At 41.0% G+C, this 17,766-nt stretch overlaps 1 protein-coding gene across 3 annotated transcripts in view; it reads left to right on the top strand.

Annotated features, from left to right (window-relative positions):
• Window positions 1-11,406, top strand: part of LOC125453942 (islet cell autoantigen 1-like protein) — a 94,680-nt gene extending 83,274 nt beyond the window's left edge. For 2 of the 3 annotated variants that reach the window (XM_059647026.1, XM_059647024.1), the window contains 3 exons: window positions 6,326-6,565; window positions 7,191-7,298; window positions 8,306-11,406. In XM_059647026.1, coding sequence (XP_059503009.1) covers window positions 6,326-6,565; window positions 7,191-7,298; window positions 8,306-8,421 — 464 coding nt within the window. In that variant the 3' untranslated portion in view covers window positions 8,422-11,406. The remainder of the gene's footprint in view (window positions 1-6,325; window positions 6,566-7,190; window positions 7,299-8,305) is intronic. The other variant, XM_059647025.1, reaches the window with a different exon arrangement.
• Window positions 11,407-17,766: the final 6,360 nt, after the last annotated feature.

Consider the following 17,766-nt stretch of genomic DNA (forward strand, 5'->3'; position numbering starts at 1 on the left):
TAACTCACCCCTCAACTTCCTCATCCAAGTCATTTATAAAAACTACAAAGAGCAGAGACCCAAGAACAGAGCCCTGTGGGACACCACTCAGCACTGACCTCCAGGCAGAATACTTACCGACAACCACTCCCTCCCTCCTGTCAGCCAACCAATTCTGAATCCAGACAGCCAAATCACCGTGTATCCCATACCTCCTGACTTTATGAATGAGCCTGCTGTGGGGAAGCTCTAATGCCTTGCTGAAGTCCATTGCCGTCGGGAACCTTATCAAATGCCTTGCTTAAGTCCATATTCGACATTTGTGAAGAATAGGCAAAAAGGAGTAAGAGGTGGGGTAGCTTCGTTAATGAAGATTCTATCGGTATGGTAGTGGTAACAATGCGATAAATTGTGATGTGGAATCAGTGTGGATAGAAATAAGAATAGCAAGGAAAAAAGTCACGTGGGATTTGTCTATAGGCCCCTGATAAGTTACTACGCTGCAGAACAAAATATAAATTAGGAAATCATGGAGGCATGTAAGAAAAGCTCTGTAATGGGTGAATTTAATCTGTATGTTGACTGGACAAATCAGATGGGCAAGCATAACATGGAAGATGAATTTGGAGATTGTGTCATAAATTGCTTCTTAAATTTCCCAGCTTACCTGGAAACAAGTTAGTTTACATCTAGTAATGTGTAACAAGAGATCTTTTAGTTAAGGATCTTCTGGGGAGTAGTGATCACAAAATGGTAGAATTTCAAGTTCAGTTTGAGGGAGTCGGGTCTCAAGCCATTGTCCTCAATTTAAATAAGGGTAGATATGAAGAGTGTCTAAAGTGAGCTGGGAAAATAGACAAATGAAAAAGTCAGTGGAAAAACAGTGGCAGATATTTACACTGATTCCAGTCAAAAAGGAGGATTTGATGAGAAGGATGAACCACCCATAGTTAACAAAGGGAGTCTGGGAGAGTCTCTAGTCAAAAACTAAGGCGTACGACGTGGCAAAAACTCGTGGTAGGCTACAGGATTGGGAATGCTTTATGAACTAGCAGCAGATGACTAAAATAAAATGGTAGAAAATTGGAAGTAAATTGGCAGAAAATATAAAAACAAACGGCAAGAGCTTTTCTGAGTTCGTAAAAGAGAGTCACCAAAGTGAATGTGGGACAATGAAAGATGCAAATGCGGACAAATAACAGGGAACAGGGAAATAGCAGATAATTTAAACCAATATTTTGCTTCACTCCTCACAGTGGAGGACATTTTAAAAAACCCAAAGATAACATAAGGAAAGTGCTAATGGGAGGAAAGATCTTGTAGCAACCTATATCTCAAGGGACAGAGTATTTGATAAGTCACCAGGACCTAATGGTCTGTGCCCAAGGGTTTTAAAGGATGTGGCTACAGAAGTAGTGGAGCTATTAGTCAATATATTCCAGAACACTCTGGATTCCAGTTAGTGATTTTCCAGTATGATGCTCCTGTTCAAGAAGGGATGGAGATAGAAAGGCAGGAGAGTTTACTTTGGTCAGGGAACCAAAGCAAAGGTGAATTGACTGAAAAGGAACTACAGAGTTTGCAAGGAGGCTTCTTGAAACAGTATGTTGATAGTCCAACTAGAACAGCACCATTGTATTGGGAAATGAGCTTGGCCAGGGGGTCAGCATCTCAGTAGGGGAGTAGCTCGGGAACAGTGTGATCGCAATTTATTAAGCTTTAAGGTACTGATGGATAAAGGTAAGTGCAGTTATCAGGTGAAAGTGCTAAATTGGGGGAAGGATAATTACAACAATATTAGGCAGGAACTGAAGAATGTAGATTGGAGACAGATGTTTGAGGGCAAATCAACATCTGGTATGTGGGAGGCTTTCAAGTGTAAAATGCTGGGAACTCAGGACTGGCACATTCCTGTGAGGATGAAGGATAAGCATGGCAAGTTTAGGGCACCTTGGATAACAAGAGATATTGACAGCCTAGTCAAAAAGAAAAAGGAAGCAAGGCTAGGAAGCTGGGAACACATGAAGCAGGGGTCCAATACTAGGAGAATCAAAAGAAACTTAAGCAAAGGAGTCAGGAGGGCTAAAAGGGGTCATGACAAGTCATTGGCCAGCAGTATTAAGGAAAATCCCTAGGCTTTTTATACATATATAAGCAGCAAAAAGGTAGCCAGGGAGAGGGAATTTGTGTGTGGAGCCACAGGAGATGGGCGAGGTATTTCATGAGTACTTTGTGTCAGTATTCACCACAGAGAAGGACTTGGTGGGTGATGAATCTGGGGAAAGATGTGTAGATAGTTTGGGTTATGTTGAGATTAAAAGGGAGGATGTATTGGGGGTCTTGAAAAACATTAAAGGTAGACAAGTCCCCAGGGCCTGTTGGGATACACCACCAGAATACTGAGTGAGGCAACGGAGGAAATTGCTGGGGCCTTGAGAGAAATCTTTGTATCCTTACCGGCTACACGGGAGGTCCCACAGAATTGGAGAATAGCCAGTGTTGTTCCTTTGTTGAAGAAGAGTGGCAGCGATAATCCAGCTAATTTCAGGCCGGTGAGCCTGACATCAGTGGTAGGGAAATTATTGGAGAGGATTCTTTGAGACAGGATTTTCTCCCACTTGGAAATAAGTGGGCATATTAGCAAGAGGCGACTTGGTTTTGTGAAGGGGAGGTTACGTCTCACTAACTTGATTGAGTTTTTTGAGGAAGTTATGAAGATGATCAATGGGGGTTGGGCAGTGGATGTTGTCTACATGGACTTTCAAAAGGTAAAGTTGCATGGGGTCAGAGATGAGCTTGCAAAACAGATAAAAACTGGCTCGGTCACAGAAGACGGAGGGTAGCATTGAAAGGGAAGGGTGTGTTTCTGAATGAAGGGCTGTGACTGGCAGTGTTCCTCAGGGATCAGTGTTTGGGACGTTTGCTATTTGTAACATATAAATGATTTGGAGGAAAATGTAACTGGTTTGATTAGTAAGTTTGTGGATGACACAAAGATTGGTGAAATTGCGGATAGTGATGAGGATCATCAGAGGTTACAGCAGGATATTGATTGGTTGGTGACTTGGGCAGTGATGGCAGATGGAGTTTAATCCGGAGAAGTGTGAGGTAATGCATTTTGGAAGATCTAATCCAGATGGAAAGTATACAATAAATGGCAGAACCCTTAAGAGCACTGATAGGCAGAGGGATCTGGGTGTACAGGTACACAAGTCACTGAAAGTGGCAATGCAGGTGGATAAGGCAGTCAACAACGCATACAGCATGCTTGTGTTCATCGGCTAAAGGCATTGAGTATAAAGATTGGCAGGTAATGTTACAGCTTTATAGAACCTTTGGAATGTTATGTTCAATTCTGGTCACCACACTACTAGAAGGATGTGGTGGCTTTGGCGAGGGTACAGAAAAGATTTACCAGGATGTTGCCTGGTATGGAGGGCATTAGCTATGAGGAGAAGTTGGAGATACTTGGGTTGTTCTCACTGGAATGACGGAGATTCAGGGGCAACCTGATAGAGGTCGAAAAGGTTATGAAGGGCATGGACAGAGTGGACAGTCAGAAGCTTTTTCCCCAGGGGTGGCAGAATCAGTTACTAGGTGGCATAAATTTAAGGTGCGAGGCACAAGGTTTAAAGGTGATGTTCAAGGCAGGGTTTTTTTTTTAAAAAACAGGGTGGTGGGTACCTGGAACTTGCTGCCAGGGGTGTTAGTGAAAGCAGATATGATGGAGACTTTTAAAGGGCATCTTGACAAATACATGAATAGGATGGGAATAGAGGGATACAGTCCCCAGAAGGGTAAGGGGTTTTAGTTGTGACAAGCAGCATGTCGGTACAGGCTTCAAGAGCTAAAGGGCTTGTTCCTGTGCTGGAATTTTCTTTGTTCTTTGAGACTATAGGCCAGTTAACTGTTAGGGGAAATAAAGCTGGAGTCCTTTATTAAGGAAGAAATAATAAGACAAATTCGAGGAAATCAATCAAATATAGTTAACATGATTTGGCAAAAGGGATATCATATTTGACAAATTTGCTAGAGTTCTTCGAGAAAATAGCAAGCAACTTGATAAAGAGGAACAGTTGATTTAGTGTATTTGGATTTTCAGATGGCATTCCATAAGGTGCCATGTAAAAGGTAGGCAGAAGACAGCTCACAGTATTGAGGGCAGTGTTTTAGCATGGATACAAGATTGGCTCAGCCAGGATTAATGGGCATTTTACAGGTGGACAGCCACAAGGATCAGTTCTTGTGCCTCAATTATCTACTGTCTATACTATTGACTTTGAGGCGAGGGCAGAGTGGTGTATCCAAAAAAGCAAAAGAACCGCAGATGCTGGAAATTTTAAATAAAAACAAAAATTGCTGGGAAATCTCAGCAGGTCTGGCAGCACCTGTGGAGAGAAATAAGACAATGTTTCAGTCCAATAACTGCTCTTCACTTCCTATTCCTTATAATAACGAACAAAGTACAAAGAACAATACAGCACAGGCCCTTCAGACTTCGGGAAAACACCATCCCACTAATTACAATGGTGTGGGAACTATTGTAATTTAGGAGTCATGGTAACGAGCTTGAACACCACAAACTCCCACATAGATAATAAAGGTGATAATTACCAGATAATTTGTTTTGTGAATGTTTGACAGATAAATGTTAACTAGGATGCTGGGATCAGTCTTTAACACTCACTTCGCCCAATACTGCAGAGGAGCAAATGTCAGCTTAGTGTCTGTACCCAAAGCATGGAACGAAAGTTGAAAGGATAACTTTCTGACTCTGAGGACCGAGTAGAACTAACTGAGCTACAGCTGTATGTTCTTCAAAATATCATCAGCTGTCCTGGATATACACCCTCATCTTCCTTCTTTCAAATCCTTCGTTAACATAGCAAAATATTGAGGCCGGAGACAGATTCCTGGGCAATCATTCACTTGTATTATTTCCATCTACAGCTGACTCAATTCAGCAGGCAATCTCCAGTTCTGTGCGCCCTTATTTTTGTCAGTAATCATTTATGTTGATTCTTATCGAATAACTCCTAGAGGACTATGGCTGGTCCAGATAACATCCATTCTCTTAACTGATTAATTTCAACAAATTGAACTAGGTCAAATATAATTTATGTTCTATATGTTCATCAGCCCATTACCATTCACCCTATCCCCATCGTCTTCTATTTAGTATGTTTGTCTAGTGCATGACAATAATTAAAGCTTATTCCTCTACTTCCTTGGCTTCATTGTACCCAAACTCTGACTGAAGCCTGTTCCGTTTTGTGCTACTCGTGTCTCATCCTTGTTCTGCGATCAAAAGAACATTGGTGACTAATAATCTAGCCATCATCTTAAACATTGACAGGCTCCATTATTAGTGCACCCCGTCTGCAAATGTGTACAAAGTTAAGATACACTGTGGCACCTTGCCAAGGTTTCTTTGGCACCACCTTCCAAACTTGTGACTGTTGGCACCTGGAGGAACAGAAACATGAGCACACCACCCCTGCATGCCATATGCTGTCCTGTTCTGAAGAGAATCACACATTCATCACTGCTGAGTTAAAATTCTGGAACTCTCTCTAACTTTGTGAATTGCACTAGTTCAAGGAGGCAACATATTCTTGAAGGCAAGTGGGACGGCCGATGAATGTCCGGATGCCCATATTCGCATGGATGAACACCAAAAGTCCTTTTTTTTGGTCTCTATGACAACAAAATATTAATGTTCCATGGAGCTTCTTGGGAACAGTTGTACAAAAAGTTTGATGTTGAGGCAAAGAAGACATACTTATAAGGTATGGGGATAAGAAGCTTGATTACAAAGGTGAAACCTTAAAGGATAGTATTACAGTACGAGAAAAAGGTGGAGATGTTCCAGGATGCGCTCTGAGTTTAGGATGTGGAAGGTACAACTAGCACCAGTGTAGCAAGGGTAGGCCTGAATTAGAGTCAACAGGAGTCCCAGAAAGTGCTGGGGTAAGTTACAGAAATTAGCAGGGGAAATCCAAGAGGGATTTCATCATTTGGATGAGTTGATGGACTTGAACCATCCTGGTTTGGTTACATACACACCATCTTTGATTAATTTGCCTCATTACATATTCTTGGACTATTCCGATGGTTACTTAGTTCCCTCTACAAGTAAAGGCTTTCCACTTGTTTGCAGCAGTTGATAAATATGGTTTCCATAATACTACCACCTCTGCTTCTGTTTTTCCTATGTGTCATCTTCATGCTGGCTATATTGTCATTCAACATGCACTGATAGTGGCAAGTTCCCACTGGGTACATGCCCTATGAGTGCTCAGATCATTCATCATGTTATCACTGCTCATCTCCTTTTGTGTTTCAGTGTCAAAGGATCTACTGCCTGACATGTTAGAAAGCAACAATCTGGAGAAACAGGAATTAACTTTTTTGAATGACCTATTAAACCCTCAACCCACTAACTTCAGCCACAACTGGCAGAGTACATTTGAAAGCTTTGAACCTGTGACTGGAATGGTCGAACCCAAACCAACAGACACACCAACTGGTTTCCTGCCATCTCAGCTCTTCGAGCTCAGCCATGACTCAACAGGATCTTTCATTGGTGAGTCATATTTCTTCCTCCTCACTGGTCTTCAAATTCTGCTTTTGTCCCATAGAGCTGTAGTTTCAAAAGCATATACTTTCCACAATATCCCATCCCCTCGTCCTGTCCTACAAACTCCATGACTACAAACCTTCCCTAACGGATATAATGCACTAAAATGCTGCTCACTGATCTCTGCAATGATGCAACATAGTCAGTAAACCCACCTCTATTTTAACAAATGCACTGATGATCTCTTTTCCAGTCATACCCAACTCCCTGAGAGAAAGCATTCTCCTGTAATCAGGTCAAGTGTGACACAAGCAAACCAACATTTTTTGATCATTCCTGTTTCTACGGAGGACATGTGGAGTGAAGCACTTTTTTTAAAAAAAAGAGGCAGATGATGGCCTCCATTGCCACATTGTGGAGACAAATATTCCTTGATGCCCAGAGATAATGGAAACTGCTGATGCTGGAGAATCCAAGATAATAAAATGTGGAGCTAAGGATGCTGCCTAAAGTCTGGGTAGAAAGCAGTACTGAATATCCCTTCCACAGCCCATATACCACAAACTGTCAATCAGTCCTTTAGTTCAGCATCTGAGTGTGTTATTCTGATACTGCTTTGTTATTGTTTGAGGTTGGACAGATGTATCCAAACAACAGCCTGCACCACCTCTAGCCCCACACCTAGAGACAAAGGTTTCAGAAACCAACCACAAGACTCTACCAAATGTTCCACCTAGAGGTATGTAACCTGGAGTAAAATAGAATGCTTCATATTTCCTTGTAATTCGTATGGACATAAATTAGATCCCAGCGAAATAAAAAAACATCATTGGCATGGTAGACCACTGTCATGTCAATTAACACCAGCAGCAAGTCATTGACAAGTTCAGAAGTCACACAACACCAGGTTATAGCCCAACAGGTTTATTTTAAATCACAAGCATTGGGAGTCCTGACAAAAGAGCAGCGCTCTTAAAGCTTGTGATTTCAAATAAACCTGTTGGGCGATAACCTGGTGTCGTATGACTTCTGACCTGGTCCACCTCAGTGCAACAGCAGCACCATCACATCATACTGAGCTTTTTAAGTTCAAGGTGGCACATTTGGGTCCCAGACTTGGCTGGTTCCAATTGAAGAGGTTTAGATTTAGCACCTGAGGGGAACAACATCAGCACTCCCAATCCAGATACCCTTGCAAGGAGACAAGCTTAAGCACTTCAGAGGCAATAGTTGTGAACTGTAGACCAATATGAGTCAGTGCCCCACAGTGAAGGGAGGAAAACAGTGAAGAATCTCATTGTGCCAGAGTAGTTTTATTGGTGAAATCCGTTTATTTCTGACGTTTGATATTGTGGGCCAGAATCACGCCAAAAAGAGAGATGCTGGCAGCTGAGCTCAGCAAAACTGACACTCCAGAACTTCCATTAGTCGCCTTGAAAGTAGAAAGTCTGCATACACTATGTACTTTTGTGTAAACCTACTTCAGGCATTTGAAAGTGACTAGGTCTCATTTACTGTATAATAATCTTTGTTTATGCTGGCACAACACAGTTGCCAAATCAGCCCCCTCAGTTACTGTTCCAGTTGCCTGCTGTGTGAAATAAAATGAAGAACCCCAGCAGATCTGGCAGCACCTGTACAGAGATCTTGTTTTGATATCAGCCACTTGTACAGCTGTACACAGATACAAGATTAGCTTTTGTTACTTGGAAGTGTTTGTAACTAAGTCTTTCCCCTTCCTTGCAGCTGCTAAGGGCAACACACAGGACAAATCAGCTTGGTTCAATCTGTTTGCAGACCTGGATCCCCTGTCTAATCCTGATGCTATTGGTTGTATGGCTGAGGACCTTCTTAATGCTTGAAGCTGGGCAACACAGACCCTAACTTATTATTATAATATACAAATGTTTTACTACTGCAATTTTATGAAATATATATGTTTAATGTATATATTTACTAAAACATTGGGTTACTATCTCTTAAGCTACAGCATTTTAGAGTTGCAATGGGGGTTGGTTCAATGGAATGATTTTGAATTCCTGTTTAATTTTTCACATTCAGGCAGTGCTGCTGTAATCTGGTTGCTGATTATTTACCTGTTTACAGATAGTACCAAGCAGATGTTAACTAGCACATCAGAGGCTGTGGGATAGAGCCAGAGTTGATGTAGAATCTATCCTGCCTGACAATAGTTTTCCTAGTCTGCTTGCTATGTTAGGGACCACACGATGTCTGAATTGGTTGAGAATGAATGTGCTCAACCAATATTGTGATCTGGCAATGGGCTATTTTACAGCAGCATCATCATATTAGTTACAAGTTTTTTTTTGGACAAATGGTCATTTTAAAAAGACAAATGTAGAAGTGTTCTTTGTACAATGAAATGATTCATATCTATTTCTTAGTTTAATTACTTGCCTTTTAATGTTGGACTGGTTTTAAAAATGTGATTGAGAAGTGTTTTGAGTGGTGTCTACAAGCTGACTGGATTGGACCAAATTGTTTGTTACGAGACACAGGCAGCTGTCTGTCTCTGTGGTGCATTTACTCCTGGTGGGAGAACTGTGCTATTACCTGTAGCATCTGAAACATTACACTTAACTTCAGAAAGGTGGACTACTTGCTGTTTGTCATTTTAGCTACAGTTTTCCTTTATGGCACTAGGACCATATTTATCACTGACATGATTAGCAGTCCCTCCTTTCCATGAAGTCCAGCAATAAGAGTGCCTTCTTCTAAAGAGGGCCTGTGATTTGATGGAATGGGCCAGGTCATGCTGAATAGACACTGCAACTGTTCCTCATGCACGACGCACTATGAAAACACTGGAGGTTAAAGAAATGAGGGAGTATTGGAAGAAAGAAAACTAAGCCATCATAGCAATTAAAAGTTACATCTTTAACTGTGGCCTTAGAAAGATCAAATGATTTCTCCTTGGTGCCAACTTGAAAAATAAACAAACAATCTGAAATGAAGTGAGCACATTTCAACAAGACAATTGTCATAGTGTCATTGGAGTAGTGAGGTGGCAGCCAGGGTTACTACAACCCAGTCTGGTTCTGTGGAAAACTTGATTGGATTATTGTTGTTAATTGGTCAAGTAGCCTTGCCTGTGAGAAAGGGAGATACGGAGATGTGGCAATTGTCAGCACTGACCCAGTGGTTGGGTTGCATCTGTCAGCAGTTTTTGTTTTCACTCATCATTCAGAAGCTCACTTCATTATTGCCTTACCTCAGAAGTGTCAAAAAACCAAAAGATGCTGAATGGCATTTGCAAGCTCCCTGAGATGTGTTGGATTCTTGGCACTGTCCACTCTGTCATTCACTATATTATAATAGTTTAGGAAGATAAAGAGTCGGGCGTAGCACGCTACAAGCTGTGTTTTGAACAGAATACATCACTGTTTAAACGTTAAACATTGGTTCCTGTCCAAAAACCAATATTTCTAGAGAAAATGAATAAGTAACATTCAAGAAAAGTTTTTAAATTCTAAGTTACAACCACCGAATTGGAAAAGATTTCTCTTAAAATGAAGAGGACTCTTGAGCACAGCATGCCTATAAAGGAGGAAACTGTTACCTTGTCAAACACTGGAATTGAACACAGCCTTCCTTCAAACAGTGCAACAGTAACACTGAATTCAAACCTGGACTGTTTCTTATCGAAAATTGAGTCATACGGTCCAGTAAATCCCCGTAAGGTCTGCTCTGGCTGTGTTCTCTGAGTTTAACTGTTTTCTTATCACAGAAGTGCATGCATAAAATCGTCAGTACATTTGATTGGAAATCTCTAGTAACTGTAATGTGATCCCGAACATTATATAGCCTGCCAGTTACAGAACTGCACAGGATGTATTGGATAAAATGCAATTCATATACATTGCACAGAAATCTCAATTAATAGTCAAAACAGCATGCATATGAGAACATCAATACTGCTCCACGGTCATGACACATGCTGTCGGCTGATCTTAGGTGAGTTACAAGAGGGAGCCTCACCTTTATTAAACTTTATCTTACCAGAGGAGGACTAAGGGAAAAGTCTATGTACAAAGAATAATACCTCTAGTTCACAAAATAAATCTGACATCATAAACTGAAGCATGAGTAATTTATTGACCACTGTCTGCCATTTAAGTCTGTCTCATTTACTACCATTGTCATTATTATTTTTGGTGTTTTTCGTTTTTGTTTTTGAGGCTCTTGAGTGCAGACATACCTGCCCATTTTCAACTATTTTTGTGACAATTGGCATCCTTGTGAAAACTCACTTTGAAAAGCAGCCTGTTTTAATCATTTCTAACTTCCACTTGTGTGAAAATCACCAGGTTTGTTTTTCCACTCTCGTTTGATTTTGCTTGTAGCCTGCATACTGTTCATTAACCTACAGCGAGGTAGACAGCAGTACAGCTACAATGTGCCCACCCTTCCTAGCCCTCCGGGCTGGACTGAATTTGACTGGAGTGAAATGGTGTGGCCCATAATCAATTGAGCAGATGGCAGGTAAAGAACACAGGGTGAGAAAATTGCCAAATAATATTTAATGTTTTAAATAGTGTAAAATTATACAATAATTCAGTTGATCGGCACAGAATCGCACACAGCCCAGTTGTAATAATTAACTTCCATAACAAAATTTCAGCAGTTTCTCCAGCATTGTACCCAGTGAAATCCATACCAATCATGCTAAATTGCACTTGTGGAAAGTGCAGTTAATTGGATGATGTCAACTTGTTTTAGTGAGGGTCATGCTGCAAGCTGAGGACTGTAACTTGACAAAAAAGGAATATCTATGAAGATGTTTAACACTAACTTTAAAAAGTCAATAAAGAAAATGTAGGATTCGAGTTTCTCCACTGGTTGAGTGTTTGTATTTTCTATTCAATACTTAGCTGGAAACTGAGTCTTCTATTAAAAATAGTCATTTCTCAATATTTAATGGATTTATCCTTCTTTAAATGCACCTTTGTACATAAAACAATTGGGACACAATGACATTTTATCTTAATTGTCCAGTACCATTATGACACCTGTTCCTAGTCAGTTTTTTTTAAACCCCCATCAATTCCAGATATTTAGGTTCCATTGCTAGAGATCAGCACCTTTAAAACTACCAGATAAAGTCTAAATTTCATCTGGAACATAACATCAATAGTGGGATGAATACATGAAGACTATTAAATGAGCAGCATCCTACCTTAAGACCATCGCATGCTAATTTTCATTGATCTCCATTATTTATCGTTCTGTGTCCACTGTTCCTTCCACTCAAATCAACGCTGAAGTAATCATGGCTTTATCTCTACTTTGGTGACTTGAGAATAGACTGGAATTATATTCATTGTAATTTGGAAGAATTGGGGAGGTCTTATAGAAACATATAAAATTATGAAGGGAATATGTAAGATAGAAGCAGGGAGGTTGTTTCCACTGGTGGGTGGAACGAGAACAAGACGGCATAACCTCAAAATTAGGGGAAGCTGATTTAGGACTGAATCAAGGAGGAAAGAATTAAGGGTTAGGGTGAGAGGATGGGTAGGTGGAACTGAGGCTCCAAAAAGATTGGCCATGATCTTATTGAATGATGGCGTGGGCCAGAAGGATTAGATGGCCAACTCTTGCTGTTGGTTCTTATGTTCTCTAACCTCTTCTCCCCGATTTCTCGTTGACAGCCACTGTCCATGCTTACTGATAATCAAATAGAAATTGTCCAATGACACGCAATTCTACTGCATCACCTCAACTGTACTAATCAACAGCTTGTTTCATATGCTGTGTTTTCAGCTGCTTAACATTTGGCACATGTAGTTCTTTTTCCTCTTGCCACAAACTCTTCACCCAGGACATCAATCTATCCCTATTCCAACATGGGGATTAGCCATTCAGCCCTTGAGGTCTTTACACTATTTCATTAGATCCTAACTGACCTGCAATTCCCACCTTTCACCTGTAATCCTTCATGATCCTCAGTTTCAAAAGAAACAGAAGGGGAGGCAGTGGCATGCCAGAATTCCAAGCCAAAGTTCTGGGACCATGGGTTCAATCCCACAATGGCCGAGGGTGAAATTTGAAATCAATAAAATCTGAAATGAAAAGCTGGTCTCATGGTGACCATGTAACCACTGTCAATGATCATTAAAAACCCATCTGGTTCACTAATCTGTCATTCTTACCTGGTCTGGACTACGTATAGCACCATCACCAACAGCAATGTGGTTGACTCCCAGTTGCCCTCTAGGCAGTTAGGAACAGGCAATAAATGCGAGATAAATTTCAAAAACCAGCAAACATTGGTTAAGCCTGTCGGATCCAATGGCTTGCTTCTATATTCAAGTGTTCGGCAAAAATCTATTCACGTCATTTTTGAAAGTTCCAATCAACTCCAACACCCCAGAAATCTAACAATTCTAAATTTCTACAGTTCCAGATTTCACTTTCGAATGATGTCGCTCTAACTTTAAAAACGTATTCCTTTGATTGTTCCACCTTGGGAAAATTTGTCTTCCTCACCATAACACACCTCAAATGAGATAACTGCTCCCTGTCCTAAAGGGAATATCAATCAAGTTTTATTCTAGTGACTGTCCACTGCAACCCTTCCAATATCTATTTTCCAAGGTGCAGGGTAACAATTAACATGCTACTCTGGATGAGATCTGTCAAGGTTCTGAACAACTGATGCTTAAATTTTAGTCCTGACCCCTTAAGACAAAAGTACGCACATGGAGGTCCGTCATTTCCTTGCCAGGACATCTGCATTCAAGTTTCTCAGTTAGTGTCTGAGGTCCAACCATCCTCAATTACTTTAACAATGACCTCCATAGGATCAGAAGTAAAAATGTTTACTGATGACTGCACACTACTCAACAACATCTGCAACTCTTTAGATTCTGAAGCAATCCATTTCCAAATACCTCAACACCTGGACAAATGCCAAGCAATGACCATTTCCAATCAGAGACAGAGACAATCTAACCAGCCTGCTTTGACTTTCAACTGTATTATCATCACTGAATTCCTCACTATCAACATCCTGGCGTTACCACTGACCACAAACTTGTTACAAATATAGTAGCTACAACAGCTGATCAAACACGAGGAATCCGGCAACAAATAACTCACTTCCTGACTCCCCAAAGCTTATCCCTCATGTACAAGACAGTAGTCAGGGGTATAACAGAATATGCTTCGCTTGCTTGGATGAATGCAGCTCCAACAATCCAGGACAAAGCAGCCACCTGACTGCTTGTGGGTATGGTATCATGCAGTCATTCCATGACTAACTCTCAGCAGCAGCAGCAGTGTATCATCTGCAAGATTCTTTTTTTTACATTGACAGTGGTTCATGTGTAGAATGAAATTCCAGAGGAAGTGGTGGATGTGGGCACAGTTATGACGTTTACAAGTACATAAATAAGAAATGTTTGAAGGGATATGGATGAAGCACAGGCAGGTGGGAGTAGTTTAATTTGGGGTTATGACTGGCAAGGACTGGTTGGACCGAAGGGTCTGTTTCCTTGCTGTATGACCCTATGATTCACTGCAGGAAATGAGCCAAGGCATACACCTCTAACATCTACAAGCACGAGGACAGCAGATACATCGAAACATCACCAGCAAGTTCCCCTCCAAGCCACTCATCATCCTGACTTGGAAAAATATCACCATACTTTCAGAGTCTATGGGTCAAAAACTTGGATTTCCCTCCCTAACAGCATTGTGGGTCTATGTGCAGCACATGGAATGCAGAGATTCAAGGCGGCAGCTCAACACCAACTTCCCAAAGGCAACTAGGGGCAGACAAAAAATGCTGGCCCAGGCAGTGACACATCCCAAATAACATTCACACCACAAAAATGCCAGGACACGACAATCACCAATAAGAGACAATCTAACCACTGCTCCTTGCAATTCAATTGTGTTACCATTGCTGAATCCCTCACCATCAACACCCTGGGGGCCATCATTGACCAGATACTCAACTGGGCTACCACAAACACTGACTACAAGAGCAGGTTAGTGGCAAGGAATACAGCAGCAAGTGACTCACCAAAGCCTGTCCACCATCAACAAGGCAGGAGTCAGGAATGCAATGGAATGTTCCTCAATTGCCTGGATGACTGCAGCTCCAAAAACACTCAAGAAGCCTGACACCATTCAGGACAAAGCAGCCCACTTGACTGGTACTACATCAGCAAGATCCACTCCCTCCACCGCTAACACACTGTAGCTACAGTGTGTATTATTACAAGATGCACCACAGAAATTCAGCACCGATCTTCAGACAGCACCTTCCAAATCCATATCACTTCCATCCAGAAGGCCAGCAGCTACAAAGGAATATCACCACCTGCAGGTTTCCCTCCAAGCCACTCACCATTCTGACTTGGAAATATATTGCCATTCCTTCACTGTATTTGAGTCAAATCCTGGAATTCACTCCACAACAGCAGTTCACCACCACCTTCTTAAGGGCAACTAGGGTCAGGCATCAAGTACTGGCCAACCAATGGCACCCACAACCCATAAAAATGATTTAACAATGTTCCATCCGCATGTATTCCTGTCTGCTCCTTCTGAGTTCCTAGCTTCTCATAATTTAGAAAATAATCTAATTTAATTTTCTCAAGGTCAAAGTGGCTTCCTCTCATTTTGAGCAAAATATGTGGCAATTTACCCATCCCGTTGCAACTTCCTTCACTATTTATCGTTTCTCCTCAATGTCATCAGAAACTTCCTACAAATTCTAGTTTTCATCTGAATCATACAGCAGGGAAAACAGACTGCTCGTTCCAATATAATCTCAAACTGAAGTAGTCCCACCTGTCTGTTTCTGGTTCACATCCTTCCAAACTTTTCCTATTCATTCACTTATCTAACTGTCTTTTAAAACATTATAACTGTGCCTGCATCCACTAATTCCTTCGGAAGTTTATTCCACACACAAACCACCCGTGAGAAAAAAACTGCTCATGTTTTAAATCTCTCTCCTCTCAGCTTAAAAATATGCCCCCATCTCAATAAATTTAATAAAAACATTGACATGCCAGAACAGACTCCTAGAGAATATCACTAGTCACATCGTGCCAGACTGCACGTTCTTCATCCTGAATTCGCCTATCTCCTAAATCAATTTCTCATCCAACTCACAAGGTTACTTCCAATCCTGTGCACTCATTTTTGCTAGCAGTCTCTTGGGGAATCTTACCAAATGCTTTTCGGAAGTTCTTAAGGATAACATTCATAAACACATTTTATGAATCATATTCATGATCTCATAACATTCAGCTACTCCTGCACGTAACATGTAACATAATATATAGCAGTCATGTTGGCTATTCTTTATCACTGTTATTCATTCATGTGTTCAGTCACTTCATGGCAGAGCAGACTCAAAGAGCCAGACGACCTATCCCTGCTTCAGAGTGTCAGGTCCAACACTAATGGCAACTTATGGAGAACATACTGGAGTGTACGACCTGAGAGTTGCATGACCCTTCTGTTCTAGCCTTTGTAAATAATTAAGTGCAATTCCAAAGAAAATCCAACCTTAATTCCCAAATCATGGGACTTCAACTGAGTTCAGATTCAGACACAATTTAGTTTGTGTCTGCTTTCTCCTTCTCAACCTGAATGCTATTGCCACTGGTTCTAAGATGTTTCCTTACTGGCAGATAGATTAATTATTTATGGGTCACTGCCTGTACCTGTCCATTTTAAACATTTGCCAGAAGTTGTCTGCACAATCAGAAAGCCAATACTGTCCCACAGTTGCAAACCAGTTCATTTAGGAACATTTCAGTCCTGATTTCAGGAATGCGTTAAGGAAATAACCACAGATATATCAATAGTTTCGTCAGCAGGCTGAAGATAGCATCATTTACTGGTTTGTTGTTGTCATCATCTGCGGGCATTCATGGTAAAGTGGTGGAATGTTGTGGCAGGGGTACTAGCACATCTGAAGAAAGAGCAGTCCTGTCTGACTGGATTACCAGCAAAGATTCAGATACAGGCTACTTTACACAAGGGATGAAGTGGAAGCCAATCAATAAAGTAAAGTTTAACATTCCTCCAACAATCTATGAAAATACCAAAGGAATGTGAGAAGTTCCAGCACAATTCAACAGATTACCTCTCCTTGTGCAGACTGAGATTAGCCAATATTATCACAAAGCCATGTTGTGTGAATCAAAATGACAGCAATTAATGAAGACACAGTTCCTGCTAATCATCTGCTTTACTTGTTTTATGTATGTTTCATGCAATACAAAAGGAGTTTCCAGTTCAAAGGTTGCAATTCTCTCTTGTTATGAGTGAATCTCAACAACTCCGAAACATTTGGTCAGCAGTATTAAGCTAACAGAGTCACTGGATCGGTTTCTGCGAAATGTGGTCTTAGACCATAGAAAGATTTGACGAACCCAGGTTCCTCCCCAAAGCATGAATAAAATTAAGTTACAGTACCACCTACACTTTGGCAGTCAAAGTGAATGATTTACTTAAATTTACCAATACCAAATGCACCAAATAAGTTGTCAATAACATTTTCATGACCCAAAATAGGCAGCATTCAATCATTAACCTCAACAAGAGGTCAGGGAAGTTGGCAGTGATTCTTGGGTTGTTACAATCTCTTTTGGCCATGGAACTGTGCCAGGTCAAGAACAGGAATGAATCATTTTAAGCAGTGTCCCACAGTTGTCCCTATAAATGGCCCAGTCATATAATGTTTAAAAAGCAGAAATAGGCAAGATCTTTCAAATAGAGCAATATCCTGCAGTTGAGAACACAGGTTAGCTTAATGCATCTGCAGCAGAGAGGCATCAGAATTCCTAGCTAAACCTTCCAACTGAACGAAGGTTCAGGGAACAGAGTGCCCCACAGTAAGGCAGAAACAATGGGCTTTCAATGCAGGGGAAAACTCTCGATAAAATAAACTCAAAACTGCATTCTCTTTGCTACCAAGGCAAACAATGTGATATTATCCTACAAATGGCAAGGCCAGACAAACTGAAAACACAGCCAGAGCACAGCATGGAATTACAAGTGAACCGTTGTCTTAGACGACAGGCTGAAACACCTGGGGACCATAAAAGAGCTGTAACTGAAATGGACACTCGTAAGACTGGAATCTGAAGGGATATATCCTGAGAATGTGTCAGAGGATGGAATCTTACTGACGAATTTGAATTGTTTGCATACAAAGC

Source organism: Stegostoma tigrinum, chromosome 7 (assembly GCF_030684315.1).
Source record: "Stegostoma tigrinum isolate sSteTig4 chromosome 7, sSteTig4.hap1, whole genome shotgun sequence".
NCBI classification, from domain to species: Eukaryota; Metazoa; Chordata; class Chondrichthyes; order Orectolobiformes; family Stegostomatidae; genus Stegostoma; species Stegostoma tigrinum.